Source organism: Bufo gargarizans, chromosome 8, assembly GCF_014858855.1.
Source record: "Bufo gargarizans isolate SCDJY-AF-19 chromosome 8, ASM1485885v1, whole genome shotgun sequence".
Taxonomy (NCBI): Eukaryota; Metazoa; Chordata; class Amphibia; order Anura; family Bufonidae; genus Bufo; species Bufo gargarizans.
The window spans coordinates 36,726,302-36,744,531 of NC_058087.1; the positions used below are offsets into that span (position 1 = coordinate 36,726,302).

Sequence of the window (18,230 nt, forward strand, 5' to 3'; positions counted from 1 at the left end):
AATCCAGCCTTTTTATTGTAATTCTTTTAAAAATTCCATGTGACGATCAGAGTGCTTTGCGGTCTACGCGTTTCAACAAAACTATCTTATTCGTGAAACAAGTGCATGATATAAAATCATTGAATCAGTTTGGTTTGACGGTCTGAAACCTAAACGGCCATTCTGCTTCTTTGCGTAGCAGGAAATTGTCAATACCCCCCCTCTTGGGGACGACCTATGGTTTTACAATTAATAAAGGATCTTCTATTGTAGCTACGCTTGGTCACAGAACTAATTACTTGACTGCTTTTTTTGATGGCTTTACATGCGATGCAATTGCCGCATTATACGTAGCGACATGTGAGTGCCAAAAACAATATGTGGGCAAGACTAAAAGGGAGTTTAGAAGACGGATAGGGGAACACTCATCCAATATCGGCAAACAAGATGATACCCCAATAGCGCAGCATGTGTTGAAGTATCATGCAGGAAGAAAAAACCTGCGTCAGCTTTCAGGGGATTGAGCATGTCAGGCCGTCCGCAAGAGGGGGGATATTGACAATCTACTGGTACGCAAAGAGGCAGAATGGACGTTTAGGCTTCAGACCGTCAAACCAAACGGATTAAGTGATTTTATATCATACACTTGTTTCATTTAAACAACATTTCCCGGTCTTGGCATTTGATAAACAATGGGCCAAAATAGCAGTGGGAGGTATAAGGTGTGCGGCCCGTAGAGCTCCCACAGTGGCTACGTGTGTTAGTCCTAGTCTTTACCAGGTAAAGGTAGTTATAGATGTGGACACGGTAAATGTGTATGTTGCGACCATTCTGTGGTAGCCAGGTCATTTAAGTCTGCTGCCGATGGCAAGGATTTTTATATAAAATCATATCTTAATTGCAACACAACAAACACAGTATAGCTAATCACATGTGGGATCTGCAACTTACAGTATGTGGGCTGCACCACCAACGCCATCAAGGTGAGAATACGAAAAAAAAACACATCTCGGACGTGCCGCACCATGGGAGCCGCGGTGTGTCTGCGGCCAGCCTGCACTCTGCGGTTTCCCATGGTGGAGACACGTCCGGTATGTTAGTACAAGGAATCGAGAGGGTTAAAGCACCAACCAGAGGAGGTGATCATAGGAGGAAACTCCTGAACAGGGAGTCTTTCTGGATTGGACCTAAGATTGGACCTAATAATACAGCAATGGTGTGATAAGATATAGTGTTGTATGTTTCCCACCTCAGGCGTTTCTTTGTGTCGAACATGGATATGCTTTTAGTAAATGGAATGCATAGCTTTTTATTTGAAGATGTGATGCATGTGGATGACAGCATTTTTGGGGGGTCACGTGATAGCCCAATTAGGGGCACAGGTGTGGACCCACTATATCTGCTGCATTCAGTTGTGTCTTCAGTATGTCATGAGCAAGGGCTTACATACCTGGTAGCCCGAAACGCGTAGACAAAGACTGGTTGTACTGGATGTATTTTTAACTGTGAAAATAAAGTACCGTTGAACCTCTGCGAGACTGAGCTGGATTTTCGCTTTTTGTTTGGATTTCAAGTTATTCGCATCCAGGTGCGGCATTTTCCGTGCTCACAGCAAAGAAGGGGCAGATGAGAGACATATATTTACTTGTTATGTGACTTGTTTCATATAGTATCGAATTGGAAGCTAAATGGGGTGTTTATATGTGGGGGTTTTTCTCTTCCACACCCACACATGTATATTCCTTCATAATTCTGAGGGTCTAACTTTATTTATGCTTCAGAATTATTATTTGAACCCTATTTTTACTTTCATCAGCGGGGTATATGCGTGTATGGAGGTATCCCGATAGGCCTTTAGGATACGTTCATACTTTTATCCTTAATCCCCTTATAAGGGGATTATCCTGGTTATATACGGATATGCATTGATACCCTGTGAAGCCGCGTCTACGTACCTAGGGCGGTGATCATCTGTCAAGTGTCAACATATCTGTCTAAGTACAGTTTTGTTATTGCTAGGGCTGGACGCAGAATTATTATATCTGATGCCCCGTATGCATGAATTCCATCAACATGGGGCGCCGTCTTAACATTCTGATAGGCCCAATATGCTCCACAATTGCCATACAGTTTGACTTCACCCGTACTATCAGGCCATACTCATATGGATCCTGATATTCCGTATGTATATATGTATGCATTGTGTGGACCTGTTCACCAATTGGTACTATATTTATTTAATAGCGGCTTTATTGCGGTCAAGGAAGTGAAATTCTTTCAAGGGATCCCAGCACCATGATTGACTATGTCTCCAATGAGCATGAATAGTAGCCGCCTAATGGTCACTTTTTAACTTTGTAGCTTTCTTACCCGCTGGTAGATTGGCGAGGATTGTATACAACGGGGGGAGGAGTACCGAGTTGTGCCTCCCCATCTATTGGATGGTCCGTTGTGGACGCTCCGCCCAGGGGGAGTGGCTATTTGCATATTAGGAGTCAGGTGCGGCGGCCGCGATACGGCCGTCACAGTGACGGGAGCTACGTGTAGCTGCGCGCACAATATCAATGTTCTTCTTAGAGCTGCTCCTGATGAAAAACTGGCGATGTCCAGTTTAGAAACGCGTCGAGCCAGATGCTAGACAGGGAACAAAGCATCAAGTATAGCTCATAGGGTGAATTGTGGGAGATGGCGAGAGGATCTACCTTAGGGCAGCACTAGATTGTATGTCGCTAACCAATAGCCTGGTGATTCAAGTGGGCCAAAGGTCAGGCTCAGGTGATCAGCATTGGAAGTTTACCTACTTGGCGTCATTGTGTACTGTCCATCTCTACCTCTTGAGTGCAATTGGTTTTAAAATTTTGGGCCCACATGCACCCCCTGACTGGTAGAGGGGTTGAGTACAAATGCCTATATCCCTTGTTGCATTAGGGTGAATGTGGGCATGAATGTGGACTCTCCGCCCCACACACCCGCAGTAAATCTACAAGAGGCAGACAGACGTTTTTATAATATTTTTATGAGATTTCAATAAAGTTTTTTTGTTTTTCTTTTTTGGAGCGCCATTGAGAAGTGGAGTTAACAGATTTATACACTGATAGGCGTTAACCTTCATATACATTTCTTAGTTAACCTACCTTACCATATACCACAGAGGGAGGTCCCCGGCTTTTGAGCCCCCTCTATTAGCCAGGGGAAGAGAGCCGCAGCAAAAAAGGGTTTCTTGTTTTTGATGGCTCATTGGGACCATATTATGACAATTTCCCCTACATTACCAAAATTTCAAGCAGCTGGACCCCCACAATCGGCTCCTCATTGGGTGAGCTGCTCAACAAAAATGTGTCTGTTCTGTTGCTGACCATCTAAGGTGTATGGAGGTCTCCCAACTCTCCCCTGGGGTAAGATGAATCAGGTAAGTTACGTTGCGGCGTCTGGTCTTTTTTTCTGGCAGGAGATAAGCCGCCACCAGATACAACTGACGGCAACTTTTTTCTCTCTTGCCGCTGAAAACACCTGCATGCTCGGATTCGGGGAGTCGAGAGGAATAGCAGTCAGCTGAATGGGCTTTTGGCCAACAGCTACTGACGGTGTGTGGGCACCTTTACACAGACATGTCCTCAATCCCTCACCTAGCCGCACCCAATTTTTTTTTTTTCTATCAAGGATTATCTGCTGCAGCTGTATACACAATGACAAGCTTTTATATAATAAACTTGAGATACAAGCTGAAGACGTCACATATTTTCCAACTAAGCAACAACATATTAAAGCCTTTAACCCCTTGTGGACTGTCAGATGACTTTAAAGGGCTTATCCCATGATTAAAGTAAAAAAAAAGTAAAATCAGACATAAAGTACGTGACAATTTCTTTCTGACAAAGCTAGTACCGGCTCTGTACCAATTGCTCTGCTAGGTTTATTTCAAACTGGCTGCTCTGGGAGGGTGCCCTTTCTGCTGCGGCTCTCTATCACAGCTAGGGAAGTGTGTCCTTTCTCAGGGGGCATGTGCTGTAACAGTCACCGCTTCTAACAGAAGATATGGTTAGTGGCAGTTGAAGGACAGAACTGAGCATGTGCAAGGATGTTTCTAAATGTCTTTGCAGCTTAATGGAGATCATGCAGCTGCAGGAGCAGTTACCAGTAAAAGCTGGGCTCCCCACCCCTGACCCTGCCTTCCCCATCACTGTGTACATGGTGTTTAGTGAAGGAAGCGAGGACATGACGCTCCCTCATCCAGATCAACTCTGCAGTGAGGCATATATGTCAGCCACAGGTACAAAAAAATGTAATGTTTAAAATCCCACCCAAAGGTCTTGTATGACCTCATGAGGACACAATTCAAAAATAAAAAGGAAAAGACTAAATACAAAAAAAAAAAAAATGGGAATGGCAGTGCATCTTATAGTGCGAATGCTAATGACCGCATCCATTATGGAAGCAGGAATCAGTATGCAGGGGGTTGCGGCGAGTGTAGTGCTGCACTGGCTGTACTCACTGCTCCCTGGTCTTCTTCCAGGCGCCACACTGCACGTATCCTGACTGCGCACAGTGTCAGGACGGAGTGCACGTAGGCGAGCTTTAGGACCCGACGCTGTGCGATGTCACGTCACAGTGCAGCGTTAGCCGGCAGAATACCAGGGAGCGGTGAGTATCAGTTGGGTTCGGAGGACTCCAGACTTTACAGGTCTGATCTGAGGTCTTAAGGAGTCTGATCTGTGGTCTGAAGAGGAATGGGGACTGATCTGAGGTCTGGTGGAGTTTAGGGGTCTAATCTGAGGAGGAATGGTGATCTGATACAGAGGTCTGATGGGAGCATGGGAGTCTGATCTGAGGAGGAATGGGGGGGGCCTCTTATACAAAGGTCTGATTTGAGGTCTGATGGAGCATGGAAGTTTGATCTGAGGAGGAATGGGGGTCTGATACAGAGGTCAGATGGGGGTCTGATACAGAGGTCTGAGGAGGAATGGGGGTCTGATCGAAAAAAATATGTTTTTTTTTGTTTTCCTTCTCTACAGTCGTGGTCAAAAGTTTTGAGAATTACATAAATATTGGAAATTGGAAAAGTTGCTGCTTAAGTTTTTATAATAGCAATTTGCATATACTCCAGAATGTTATGAAGAGTGATCAGATGAATTGCATAGTCCTTCTTTGCCATGAAAATTAACTTAATCCCCAAAAAACCTTTCCACTGCATTTCATTGCTGTCATTAAAGGACCTGCTGAGATCATTTCAGTAATCGTCTTGTTAACTCAGGTGAGAATGTTGACGAGCACAAGGCTGGAGATCATTATGTCAGGCTGATTGGGTTAAAATGGCAGACTTGACCTGTTTAAAGGAGGGTGATGCTTGAAATCATTGTTCTTTCATTGTTAACCATGGTGACCTGCAAAGAAACGCGTGCAGCCATCATTGCGTTGCATAAAAATGGCTTCACAGGCAAGGATATTGTGGCTACTAAGATTGCACCTCAATCAACAATTTATAGGATCATCAAGAACTTCAAGGAAAGAGGTTCAATTCTTGTTAAGAAGGCTTCAGGGCGTCCAAGAAAGTCCAGCAAGCACCAGGATCGTCTCCTAAAGAGGATTCAGCTGCGGGATCGGAGTGCCACCAGTGCAGAGCTTGCTCAGGAATGGCAGCAGGCAGGTGTGAGCGCATCTGCACGCACAGTGAGGCGAAGACTTTTGGAAGATGGCCTGGTGTCAAGAAGGGCAGCAAAGAAGCCACTTCTCTCCAAAAAAAACCCATCAGGGACAGATTGATCTTCTGCAGAAAATATGGTGAATGGACTGCTGAGGACTGGGGCAAAGTCATATTCTCCAATGAAGCCTCTTTCCGATTGTTTGGGGCATCAGGAAAAAGGCTTGTCCGGAGAAGAAAAGGTGAGCGCTACCATCAGTCCTGTGTCATGCCAACAGTAAAGCATCCTGAGACCATTCATGTGTGGGGTTGCTTCTCATCCAAGGGAGTGGGCTCACTCACAATTTTGCCCAAAAACACAGCCATGAATAAAGAATGGTACCAAAACACCCTCCAACAGCAACTTCTTCCAACAATCCAACAGTTTGGTGAAGAACAATGCATTTTCCAGCACGATGGAGCACCGTGCCATAAGGCAAAAGTGATAACTAAGTGGCTCGGGGACCAAAACTTTTACATTTTGGGTCCATGGCCTGGAAACTCCCCAGATCTTAATCCCATTGAGAACTTGCGGTCAATCCTCAAGAGGCGGGTGGACAAACAAAAACCCACTAATTCTGACAAACTCCAAGAAGTGATTATGAAAGAATGGGTTGCTATCAGTCAGGAATTGGCCCAGAAGTTGATTGAGAGCATGCCCAGTCGAATTGCAGAGGTCCTGAAAAAGAAGGGCCAACACTGCAAATACTGACTCTTTACATAAATGTCATGTAATTGTCGATAAAAGCCTTTGAAACGTATGAAGTGCGTGTAATTATATTTCACTACATCACAGAAACAACTGAAACAAAGATCTAAAAGCAGTTTAGCAGCAAACTTTGTGAAAACTAATATTTGTGTCATTCTCAAAACTTTTGGCCACGACTGTATATCCTAGGTATTTCTTATGGTCTGGTGCGTCTTATAGTCCGGAAAATACTGTATATTTCCCCTATATCAAAATGACTAGCGCAGAGCAGAAATAATTAAAAATATATATATTTTCCCCAGGTATAAAAAAAAGTATTTGAACTGTGAATACAGGTCTAACATAAGACAGGCATTTGTGAAGTTCCTCAGCTTTCTGTGTAAGCGGGCGAGATACTGATTTATCACTATTCAGGGCGAACCCTCAGTCACTTCAGGCTCATAGGGCAGCGTCTGCTACTGCGAATAAACCAGACGAAGTGTTAGCTTCTTGTCCTTGAGGAGGAGGAAGGATGAAAGTACTTCATTGCTGGCTATTAATAAGCCCACGACCTGCTAAACATTTACATGCTGCTTTATTCCAGACGCCTCACAGGACACAGAGAATGTGATACAACGCTGTAGGAAGGGGTTAAAGGGGTACTCCACCTGTAAAGCCTCCGTCAAGAATATATTAGGGAATAGCATGGTTAGTAGCTCCTGCCATGCTGTAATCCGAATCCTCCCACGCCAGGCCAGTAACGTTATACTCTGGGAATACTGAAGTCGGCCATTGATACTTAATAAGGAACTGCGAATATCACATTCCCTAATGTCACCCACGCTGCTCCCACTGTGACGAGACACTGGACCTGCTCTCATGGGACCCCAGGAGATTAGAGGGCTCGATCACATCCTCTTTTTTTTTTTACGTATGGAGACTACTCCCAATATTCTTGCGGCACAGAGAACGTGATGACAGCATCTCCCCTTAAGGCCTCATTCACACGACGGTATTTTATTTATTTTTTAGCCTCCGATCCCCATTTGCTGCAGATCAGATGTGGACCCATTCATTTCAAGGGGCAAAAAATGTGGACAGAACACCATGTGCTATCCGCATCTGTATGTCCTTGTGGCAATAATATTATTGTCCGTTAGGCGTTTTGGAGCCGGTGGAAATTGCGGGATGAACACGGTCTGCATCTATTTTGCAGATCCGCGGATTGCAGACCACAACATGCATATGGCCGTGTACATGAGGCCTTAACCTGACTCATTCCTATTCTTAAAGGGGTATTCCCATCTTATCCTACCAATGTGCCATCACTTTATGATTGGTGGGGTCCAACCTCTGAGACCCCCACTGATCCTGAGAAGGAAGGGCTGCTGTGCTGACTGAGAACTGGGTTTCTAGGTCCTCCCGGCTGCGGAGGGAACTGCATCCTGCCTCGTTTACTTGAATAGGACCGTGCAGCTCTGCGGCCCCCGTCAGAACGGATGGGGGGGGGGGGGTTCTAAGAGATTAGACCCAATCCATCATAAAGCGCTGGCATGTTCTAACCCGGGGATCAGCAACCTTCGGCACTCCAGCTGTTGTGAAACTACAACTCCCAGCATGCTCCATTCTCTTCTGTGGGATTTCTGATAACAGCTGAGCAAATGTGCATGCTAGGAGTTGTAGTTTCCCAACAGATGTAGTGTGACGGTTGCTGACCCCTGTTTTAACCCCTGTAAAAGAAGCAGTTCGGGCAATGGAAGCACAATAAGAAACTGGAGGTCCTGAACGTAATAATTCAGCAGCTCAGAAGGTGCTGCTTTGGGCCAGGAGAATTAAAGGGGTCTTCAGGGACATGGACGGCATACCCTCAGGACAGGTCAATAATATCAGACTGGCGGTGGTGTAACAACTGGCGCCCCCTCAATCCTGGCACTGCTGGAAACTCTACAGTGAACAGAAAGGTTCCAGCCCGGTCTAACGGGTGTTGTCTGGCACCGGCAAGGTCCAGCATACTGCAGCTCGGCGTCTGTTCACTTGGATAGGAGCAGAGCTGCAGTACCTGGCGCGGCCACTACACCGGGAACAGAGTCTTGTGCTTCCAAATCCTGTGTAATTTCCAGTGACAGCGCCAAAACAGCAGATTACTGGAAGCGTCAGACCAATCTGATACGGATGACCTGAGGATGGACCATCAATATGTAATCCAGGAAGACCCCTTTAAGTTTTTCTTCTTGCCAAGATTACTTTATTCTCTGCCCAAACTGGCAATTCTGCTTTAGTAATCTGGGCCAGACTGGTTACTATGGGTACCGGTTATTAACCAGTATATCCCTAGCAACCAGACTGTCAGACATGATCCAGATGTTCTGCTCAAAGCCAGACTGGCGCAGCACTGACCGCAGAATTCACGCAGTGCCACCCCCTAAACTTTCTGAAACGTCAAAGAGCCAGGAAATTGGTCTGAGTGCAAGTCCTGAGCTACATCAGCAGCCCGGGCTCCCACGGATAATTTCCGTACGGCACCTGCCCCCCATTCTGACACGTCTGTCTTAGTAAATACTTGTATTCTCCAGGAAATCTCAATTGTGTAGGATCTTTTCCAAGACCACTGTATCTTACCATTCCTCTGGTACTCCTCCTGGAAACGTAGTAAAGGGGCTTTTTTGAGATTCAGAAATTGATGACCTATCCTCAGGCCTACTACTACTACTGCAAGCGCCGATGCCTTGTCACAGATCAGACCCCCACCGATCAGATACTGATGATCTATCCAGAGGATTGGTCATCAGAAGTAAAGTCTGGGGAAACCCATTTAAGGGCTCATGCACATGACAGTATGTATTTTGCGGGCCGCAAAAAACGGATCCGCAAAAAAAAAAAAAAAAGATGTCCGGAACGGAACAGCTGGCCCTTCATAGAACAGTACTATCCTTGTCCGTAATGCCGACATATGGAAACGGAATGAACACGGAGTAACTTAGATTTTTTTTCTGGACCCATTGAAGTGGATGGTTCCACTTACGGTCCACAAAAAAAAAAAAACGGGACATGGAAAGAAAATACGTTCGTGTGCATAAGCCCTAAGAGAGCGTTCACATCTCCATTTCATTGTCCGTTCTTCTGATCCGTCAGAACAGAATAAAATTTTAAAAAAACAGACCCTGTTCCACACTTTGCATCTGTTTGAGCCATTTCCACCTGAGAAACGTTTTTTTAGATGGGAAAAAAATCCTGCATGTAGTATTTTTCCGTCTAAAAAAAAAAACACGGAACTTAGGCGGAAATGGCTCAAACAGATGCAAAGTGTGCAACAGAATTTGTTATTTTCTGACGGGTCAGAAGATCAGAAACATTACAGCGATGTGAATCTCCCTAAGGGCTCATGCACAGAGACATATTTTGTTTTCCATGCCTGTTTTTTTTTTTTTTGACAGCTCATACGCGGAACCATTCACTTCAATGGGTCCGCAAAAAAAAAAAGAAAATGCGTGTATTCTGCTTCCGTATGTCCGCATGGCCGTTCTGCAAAAAAGATAGAACATGTTCTATTCTTGTCCGTTTTGCGGACATGGATAAGCATTGCTACAATAGATCCGCAAAACGAAAACGGATGCAATACAGATGTCACACAGACGCCATCCGTATTTTTGGCGGATCACAAAATACATACGGTCGTGTGCGCGAGCCCTAACACTGTCTACATGATACATACCATACGCTGAAGAGAGACAACCACTTTAACTAAAACACGTCAGGGGAGGCGACAAATAATGAGAGTGATAGTAACAATGTCCGCCACCAACGACCTGCAGAGAGAAGGCGACTGACAACTACTCCGAGCATCAGAAAAGTGGTTGTCAGACAGGCCCATTCAGCCAGCAGCAGCCTGCACTACACCAGACGCAGGTGCTAGAACACCGCCCCCTTTGGACAAGAACAGGGAACTGAACTGTTGGAGAATCTGCCCTGTAACCATAGGGTTGTCAGTCAACTCACCAAAATCCAAGAACTGCTTCATGGAGAGGGGGGATGGGGAGAACTTGGAGTAGTAGTCCACCAGAGTGGGGGTGCTGCTGCTGGTAAGGGGGGCACTTCTCATAAGGGCCCGGAGGAGCCGCATTTTGACAGATGGGGAGGGAGACCTTCACTTAAAGGGCGATGTGAATCCAAATGCCAAACACCTCCCTTTACTGTGACATCAATGAGGCCCGTCTTCTCCGTGCGCTGCACACAGTGAGCCCCCGCTGTGTCCTCTCACACGTGTGCCTCCCACCCCAGCCAATCAGACGGCACAGAGGACGGCAGGAGGCGTGGCTTCTCGGATAAACAACCGGCGACATCTTTGTCCTCTCAGCCAATCATAGTGATCAAGGTATACCACGTGACACGGCAGATTGCCAATTAAAACCCTGCAACGGGCACCGCCTACTGACGAATAATGGCGAATAAGAAGGCGAGGAGCCATGAAGCTGACCAATCGAAGAGCAGCGCCGTGCTTCGGTGAGGAATCGGCAAAAGGACGTCACACGTCAGGGAATACAGAGACTGGCAGGTCAAGTATAGCGAAAAAGATTTTGAGCGCCCTCTGCTGTACGGGGGTGGTGGGATCGTAAAGTAGGTGCCAAAAAACACAAAATACACGGCCGCGGGGGCAATTTATTAAAGCAGAGCACAGTAACTATAATAGTTCTTTATTGTAAGACGTAAATGATAAAGGGGGTTTCCAGCCGGAAGCATTTATCATCCATCCACTGATTTTGATGAAACGGTGGTAATGACAGTGGAGAAGTTGCCATATCTAGAGCGCCCTCTGCTGTACAGTATTGGGATTCTAAAAGGTAACTAGGCTCGTAAAGAAACAGTCTAGTTGTTTTACATGGTGCACACTAAATAAACATGCTCCACTCCAAAACGATGATTTTATTATATGTAATGATTTTGAAAAGGCATGTATCCATACTGTATGCATCAAGGGCTGTAAGTAGGGTTGCCACCATTTCCATAAAAATTGGGTTTGGGGCACAGCTTAGCACAGGGTCTTAATTGAGACCAATTAATTCATCATACTTTTCTTTATTTAAGAGGCATCTGTGAGCAGATCTGTACCTATGACACCGGCTGACCTGTTACATGTGCGCTTGGCAGCTGAAGACATCTGTGTTGATCCCATGTTTATATGTGTCCGCATTGCTGAGAAAAATGAAGTTATAATATATGCAAATGAACCACTAGGAGCAACGGGGCGTTGTCATTACACCTACAGGCTCTGGTCCTGTCAATCAAAGTTCAGAAGACGCAGCAGTTGCAGAGAGAGCGGAGTCTATAGGTGTAACGGCAACACCCCCGTTGCTCATTTGCTTATAGTAAAACATAATTTTTCTCAGTAATGCGGGCACATATGAACATGGGACCAACACAGATGTCTTCAGCTGCCAAACGCACATGTAACAGGTCAGCCAGTGTCATAGGCACAAATCTGCTGACGGATGGGCTTTAAACCTTATTTTCCTGTCAGTTTTAAAATACAATGCATATTGTATTATATTTTATGAAATTTTACACTCAAATTAAAGCCTATATGCCAATGTCATACCCACTAATGTGCGCCCCACACTATAATGCCCACAGATGTTCCCACCCCCGCACACTATAATTCCCTGTTTATTTGCCCCCACACATGATAATGCCCCTCCTGTGCCCCCACACATTATAATACCCCTTATATGCCCCCCACACATTATAATACCCCTTATATGCCCCACACACAGCATGATACCTCTTTATGTGCCACCAGCAGTATGATACCCCCTTATGTGCCCGGTCTATTACACCTGTAGCCATTATGACAAGCCCCATTTGTGCTGCTCAAAAACATAAGTAACTAAAGCCCAGGCGTCCTCAGGGGTCTGGAGTGACTCAGCGAACCATAGCGAGGGAGCTTTGGTTTATTATTTTAAAATACCAATTCCTTTTTCTGGGGGTGGTTTATCTTCAGGGATTCAGTGATCCTTGGGGCCCTGGTGTGCCCAAGGGACTTCTTCACGCCAACACTGATGGGTTTGTATAGCTTCATTGAGTATTATATCGCATTTCCTGGCTTTGAATAACCCCTTTAATCTGCTACAACCTGCAGTCCACCGACAGACTGCGATAGTAGATATAATCATACTAGGAAGCTGTTATTTGCACCATTCTTTATGAATTAAAAATTTTCCCCCATTATTTCCCTGCTATCTCTTATATCACTTTCTAGATATAACATTTAATCATTTCTCACTTGTTTTTAGAAAAACATCTTTATTTCACGCTTTATTTTACAAATATCCACAGGTCTGTATTGTTCACTTTATAGAATTGTTCAACATGTCTAGTTAGTACAAAATGACACAGAAGCCTGCGTTAAACACTGTACATCTCGTTGTAAAGAAATGTGGATTTGGTACAAGTGCCGGAAAAAAAAAGAAACTAAAAGGAAAAAACACAAAGTGGTGGCCCTTCACCGTACATGTTCTTGGGAAGCTGGGAGAGGACACCTATTGCCAAAATGTCCTACTTTCTAAAGAATCGGATGGATTCAATCTTTTCTGTGTTCAATCATTGAAAACTTTGTAAACATTATTTTTGGGTGAAAAAGCTAGCTATAGCCAACAAGCATTATCTCCGGGGAATCTATGTATCTATATTTGATGTTTTTTCATCCAGGATTTCTTAATGTTTTTTGAAATGCTTAAACGCATACGTAATAAAGAAAATCATGGAAAGAAACCTTCCTTAGTGCGGGGATGTACACAATACTGTGCCAACCTGACTGCTGTACTGTCTCAATCAACAATAGGAATTTCATAGACATCAATAGAAAACATCCCAAAAAGTTAGGTGCCAGTAGGAAATTTCTTTGTGGCAGGAATTTTGGAGCCCCGTCTTGGAGTTAAAGGGGATTTGTAGCTCTTACCACTTGTCCCCCAACCACTGGACCTCCTCTGAATGCGGAATTAGGGTGAGAACGATCAGCTTTTTCTATATCCCACCAAAGAGTCATATAGAGCTCATACAATCGCCAACATGCCAGTGGGGAAGGATGGGCAACTATGCCCCTCTACTAGGAAATGACCCTTTGACTTTAAGGGTCCATTCACACGTCCGTAGAATGGGTCCACATCCGTTGTGGGACGGATACATTAATTTTCAATGGGGCCGGGAGAGATGCGGACAGCACACAGTGTGCTGTCTGCATCCACATTTCCGGTGCGCGGCCCCGATATTCCGGTCCGCGGCTCCCCAAAAAAATAGAACATGTCCTATTCTTGTCCTCAATAGCGGACAAGAATAGGCATTTCCATAGGGGTGCCAGCCCGGTGTATTGCGGATCCGCAACGGATGTGTGAATGGACCCTAAATGATCCAGAATTACGGTACATTGGTTTCCTAATTTTTTCCATTGGCTATAGGAAAATGTCATTTACATAAATAATTCACCTGTCTGAGAAGCAAGAGAACTGAAATAAGGTTCACATCGTTTTCGAGATCCTATATACACATCATTGTAGGTAAAAATGAATTCTTCATCCAATGTTAAGTCAGTCTCCCAAAGCAGCAGGGAAATCAACCCACAAAGAGATAGGACACCTATTTTCCTTCTAATAGAGCACGATCCTCTTCTACACCATTCAAATACAATATGTTGTCCGCTAATATGGGCTTAGGACTAGTGTTGATCGCGAATATTCTAATCGCAAATTTTTATCACGAATATCGGCACTTCGAGAATTCGTGAAAATCTAGAATATAGTGCTATATATTCGTAATTGCGAATATTCTCTTTTTTTTTTTCATCAGTAACCTCCCTTCTTGCTTGTGGGCCAATGAGAAGGCTGCAATGTCTTTGTCAGAGCTTAGCAAAATCCCTAGCAACCAATAGGAAAGTTGCCTACCCCTTACTATATAAGAACCTCCCCAGCAGCCATTTTCTGCAGTTCTGAGAGAGAGAGAGCAGTGTCATTGCTGTGCTCTGCGCTTTCATCTGGATCCTATTCCTTATCCAATTACATTAGATAGTTAGCTCATATATATAATACAGATAGTGTGAGATTGTCAGTGTAGGTTAGATAGTGATATAGTGTAGCTGATAGGGTCCAGTGCAGGGTGTTAGGTAGTGTGATAGGAATTACTGTGCTGTGATAGGGATTAGTGTCTCTGTTAGACACAGTGCTGTGATGTCACAGCAATACTTAGTGCACCAATCAGTAATATCTATTCAGACCTGATAAAATGTGAAGTTGCATGTATTGCGCAAAACATATGCGCATCATTAGTGCCGATTTGCGCAATCGCGAAAATAATGACTGGAGATTGCGAATTTGAGAATTGCGAATATTATGCGCAAAATGTGTGAAATATTGCGAAAAAGAATTTTGCTTATGCAGCTCATCACTACTTAGGACAGCAGATCTCCGAAAAGATAACTATATTCATTTAATCAAACTGCACAGTGTGAACCTGGCCTTGTACCCATGAGCAAATGTCCTCCCAATTCTTTTGTAAGATGGTAAACACTATAAACGTGGGTGAAATTTAGGTTAGAGTCTGAAACTCTTGTCACACAAATTTAGTTCAATCAGTTTCTTAAATGGTTATCCAAAGTATAAAAATGCCCCCCAATGCCCGGGCCCCTCATATAGATTATATTTACCCCGTTCCCTGGCACCCGCGTTGCTCCTGATCCCCGCACGGCCGCTGCTGTATCTCCCCGTCGTGCGGATCTAAACAACCAGCGACGGGGGAAAGCAGCCAAGAGCAGGCCACAATGGGGACGAGCCTCCCCAGCATCGCGGCTGACGCTACGGAGGGTCGTCCCCGTCGTGGCCTGCTATTGGCTGTTCCCCCCCGTCGCTGGATGTTTTGATCTGCGTGATGGGAAGATGCAGCAGTGGCCGTGCGGGGATCAGGAGCGACGCGGGTGCCGGGGAGCAGGGTAAGTATGATCTATATGAGGGGCCCAGGCATTTGGGGGCATGGATAACCCCTTTAAAGAACCTGTCAGACCAATATTAATTTTCACTTTTTTTATTTTATAATATCGACAGAGGTAAAGAAAGATAGTCTTTCCTGATTGTGTAGTTCTCTAATTTAAATGATTACTGAAATCTACCCCAGATAGGAGCTGGCCCACATTTTATTCTAGGCACATGGACCGCTGGAGGATTTTCTTTTCATAACAAGCATGTGTCTCGTCATACATTAAGGGCATCCTACAATGGTACAGGGGGATATTAAGACTGGCATAGAAAATGCCAGTCTCAGTCAGTAACCCCCAAAGTATTTAATTTAGCAAGTATGGGGGAGGAATATAGCTGATAACTGGAGAGCTAGGCATTTTTCTCTCATAAGCTATATTACAAAGTTTCTTTTAGTCACTTGTACTATTGAAATTTTACTGACCATGTAAAGTTATATTATCCATCTTGAGAGAGTGAGACACACTGTCAGCTAACTTCTCCTTCCCCCTCCACTGTCCATAGACCTCTATGGGCAGGGTATAATCTGATCCTTGACAAGTGGAGAAAGAGGCATTTTCTTTTTAATCAGATATATTACAAAGTTTCTCATATTCAACTGTACTATTGATTTATGGATAAGAGAAATCCAGCACAACGTCTGGATAAAACAATTCTTTATTGATCACTTCTTAAAAAGCTTTTCTTGGTAATATATCCTCAGTGTCCCAGCATTTTCTGAAGTATCATCCAAGTGTTCTCTCAGGTTTGAAAGTACAAGGTTGTGAATGGGTACCTAAACCACCTAGAGGAGATTGGATTCAAAAGGTACAGGCGCGAGAGTTCCACTGGATTCTCAAGTTAGGTACCTGCACACCCAAAGGGCTAAACCTACAATCTGATATCACTTATTTATGTGGTCATTGTTGCATTATATTAATACTGCTCTATTTATTTGGTATATCCAGATTTTTGTAGAGGTGTTATATACGTAACATTGTTATTTGCCCTTTAGGTTTTAATACAGGTGTCCAGTACAATTAGATCCTGGAGGTGTGTTTTGTTTTATCATGTCATTAGACCTTCCCAGTTTCTTTCCTTTAAATGTTTGCACATTGTAAGTTTATGCCATCAAGATGAAGATGACGTCATGCGTTCGTCTGAAACGTGTAGCATGTGAATCTGCACTTTATGGATCTTTTCAAGAAGTTACCAATAAAGAATCTTTTTATTGAGACGTTGTACTGGATTTCTCTGATCAGTACTGGACTGTTTCCAGATCGGCTTCTCCATGCACCGTCACATTTCTCCAGGATCTGGACCTCGCATAGTGGTGTGGTGAGCTGTATGACCTTCCCCTATCTTCGCTTATCTGCCCATTGATTTATGCAATGTTAGTGACCATCCAATGCAGCTCTGCTACATCTGTACAGCCTCCCAAGAAGTGCACAATCTGCTTGAAAACTGATTCCCTCATGTTCAATGTCTGAAGGTTTCCATTTTTATTTCCCACATTGCAGTCATATAAAGATGTCATATTATATATGTATACACAAACATGCTTTAGACAATGTTTTTTCATACACATGATCTTCTTCCCCTGGACGAGAAAACGGATAATGAATATTCTATGAAACACCTGTAGTGCACACTGCATGTTCATGTAAGGCACATTTTCTTCTGGTACTGTACAGAGTATCATCTAGGACAGGGGTAGGCAACCTCCGGCACTCCAGCTTTTGTGAAACTACAACTCCCAGCATCCCTACTTACTCTTCTCTGAACTCCCATAGAAATTAATGGAGAACATTGGGAATTGTAGTTTCCCAGCAGCTGGAGTGCCGAGGATTGCTGACCCCTGATCTAGGATGTGACGGACTGAACCGTCACTGGGGCTGCTGGAGGAGCCTGAGGGCCAGCCTCCTTCCTACAGACTATGGTCCGAGAACTATGGAGACCCCCTCAAACCTCTTGGGGTTACAAGGAACTATGAACCCTGATTTATGTGTGTAATTTATATGCCACATATTTCCTATTGCCCATTAAAAAGGCATGGTGTGAATTCACCAACACAAAAAGGGTTAACTCTGCACTGAGACTCCCACTGATTGTGTTAGTGATGGGATTAAGATAGTTGATTATAATAGCAGCCAACTCCTATGATACACTCAGGAGATAATTCCATCACATGTGTCTCCTCTTCCCATTCATTCATTATGGAGGGGGTAAAGATACCTGTTTGCATGTTCATTGTTAATTGGTCACAGACAATGCCATTGTGTTTGTTAATTGCATCACAGACAATGCCAGTGTGTTTGTTGAATAGGGTTAGTTTTGTGTTTAAACTGTACAGGATTGGCTGCTATTGTCCTCAGTATGGCACGTGTATATAAGTCAATGCTGTGTGTTCAATAAAGAGTTCCTGTTTTACCCTTCATCATGTTGAGGCTGGTGTTTGGGTAACTGATCGACACTGGGGATTGCTATACGCTGAAGATTTGCTATACTCCCCTGGTTATAACTACTAGCTCTTGTAAGAGCTTGTTCCAGTTACTTGTTCCTGCATCGCTCTCTGAAGGAAGAGAGGTTCACCCACTGGAGCCTGGAGCGTTGTCGTAGGTCCAGGGTGGCTAGGAGACGGCGAGACCTCAACCAAGCTTTGGCAGTTCGTGGGGTCTGCAGTGCTTACGGTGTCGAGTGGAGTGCTTGGAGTCCTCGGGAAGCACTAGGAGTATCTATCAACGGAGGTACCCGGTCGGGGTGCCAGGAAATCCGTTACATAGGACATGCTGCCGAATAAATCAATCAGTATACTGACACAGATTAAGATGATGGATCTTGTAAATCAGAATTCTGTCAGTGACCTTCTTGCCCTTGCAACAAATCAAAAGCT

At 44.4% G+C, this 18,230-nt stretch overlaps 1 protein-coding gene across 1 annotated transcript in view; it reads right to left on the minus strand.

Moving 5' to 3' along the window:
- PDK1 (pyruvate dehydrogenase kinase 1) overlaps positions 1-10,616 on the minus strand; it is a 44,937-nt gene extending 34,321 nt beyond the window's left edge. Inside the window, exon 1 of the mRNA XM_044303545.1 lies at positions 10,341-10,616. Coding sequence (XP_044159480.1) covers positions 10,341-10,464 — 124 coding nt within the window. The 5' untranslated portion in view covers positions 10,465-10,616. The remainder of the gene's footprint in view (positions 1-10,340) is intronic.
- Positions 10,617-18,230: the final 7,614 nt, after the last annotated feature.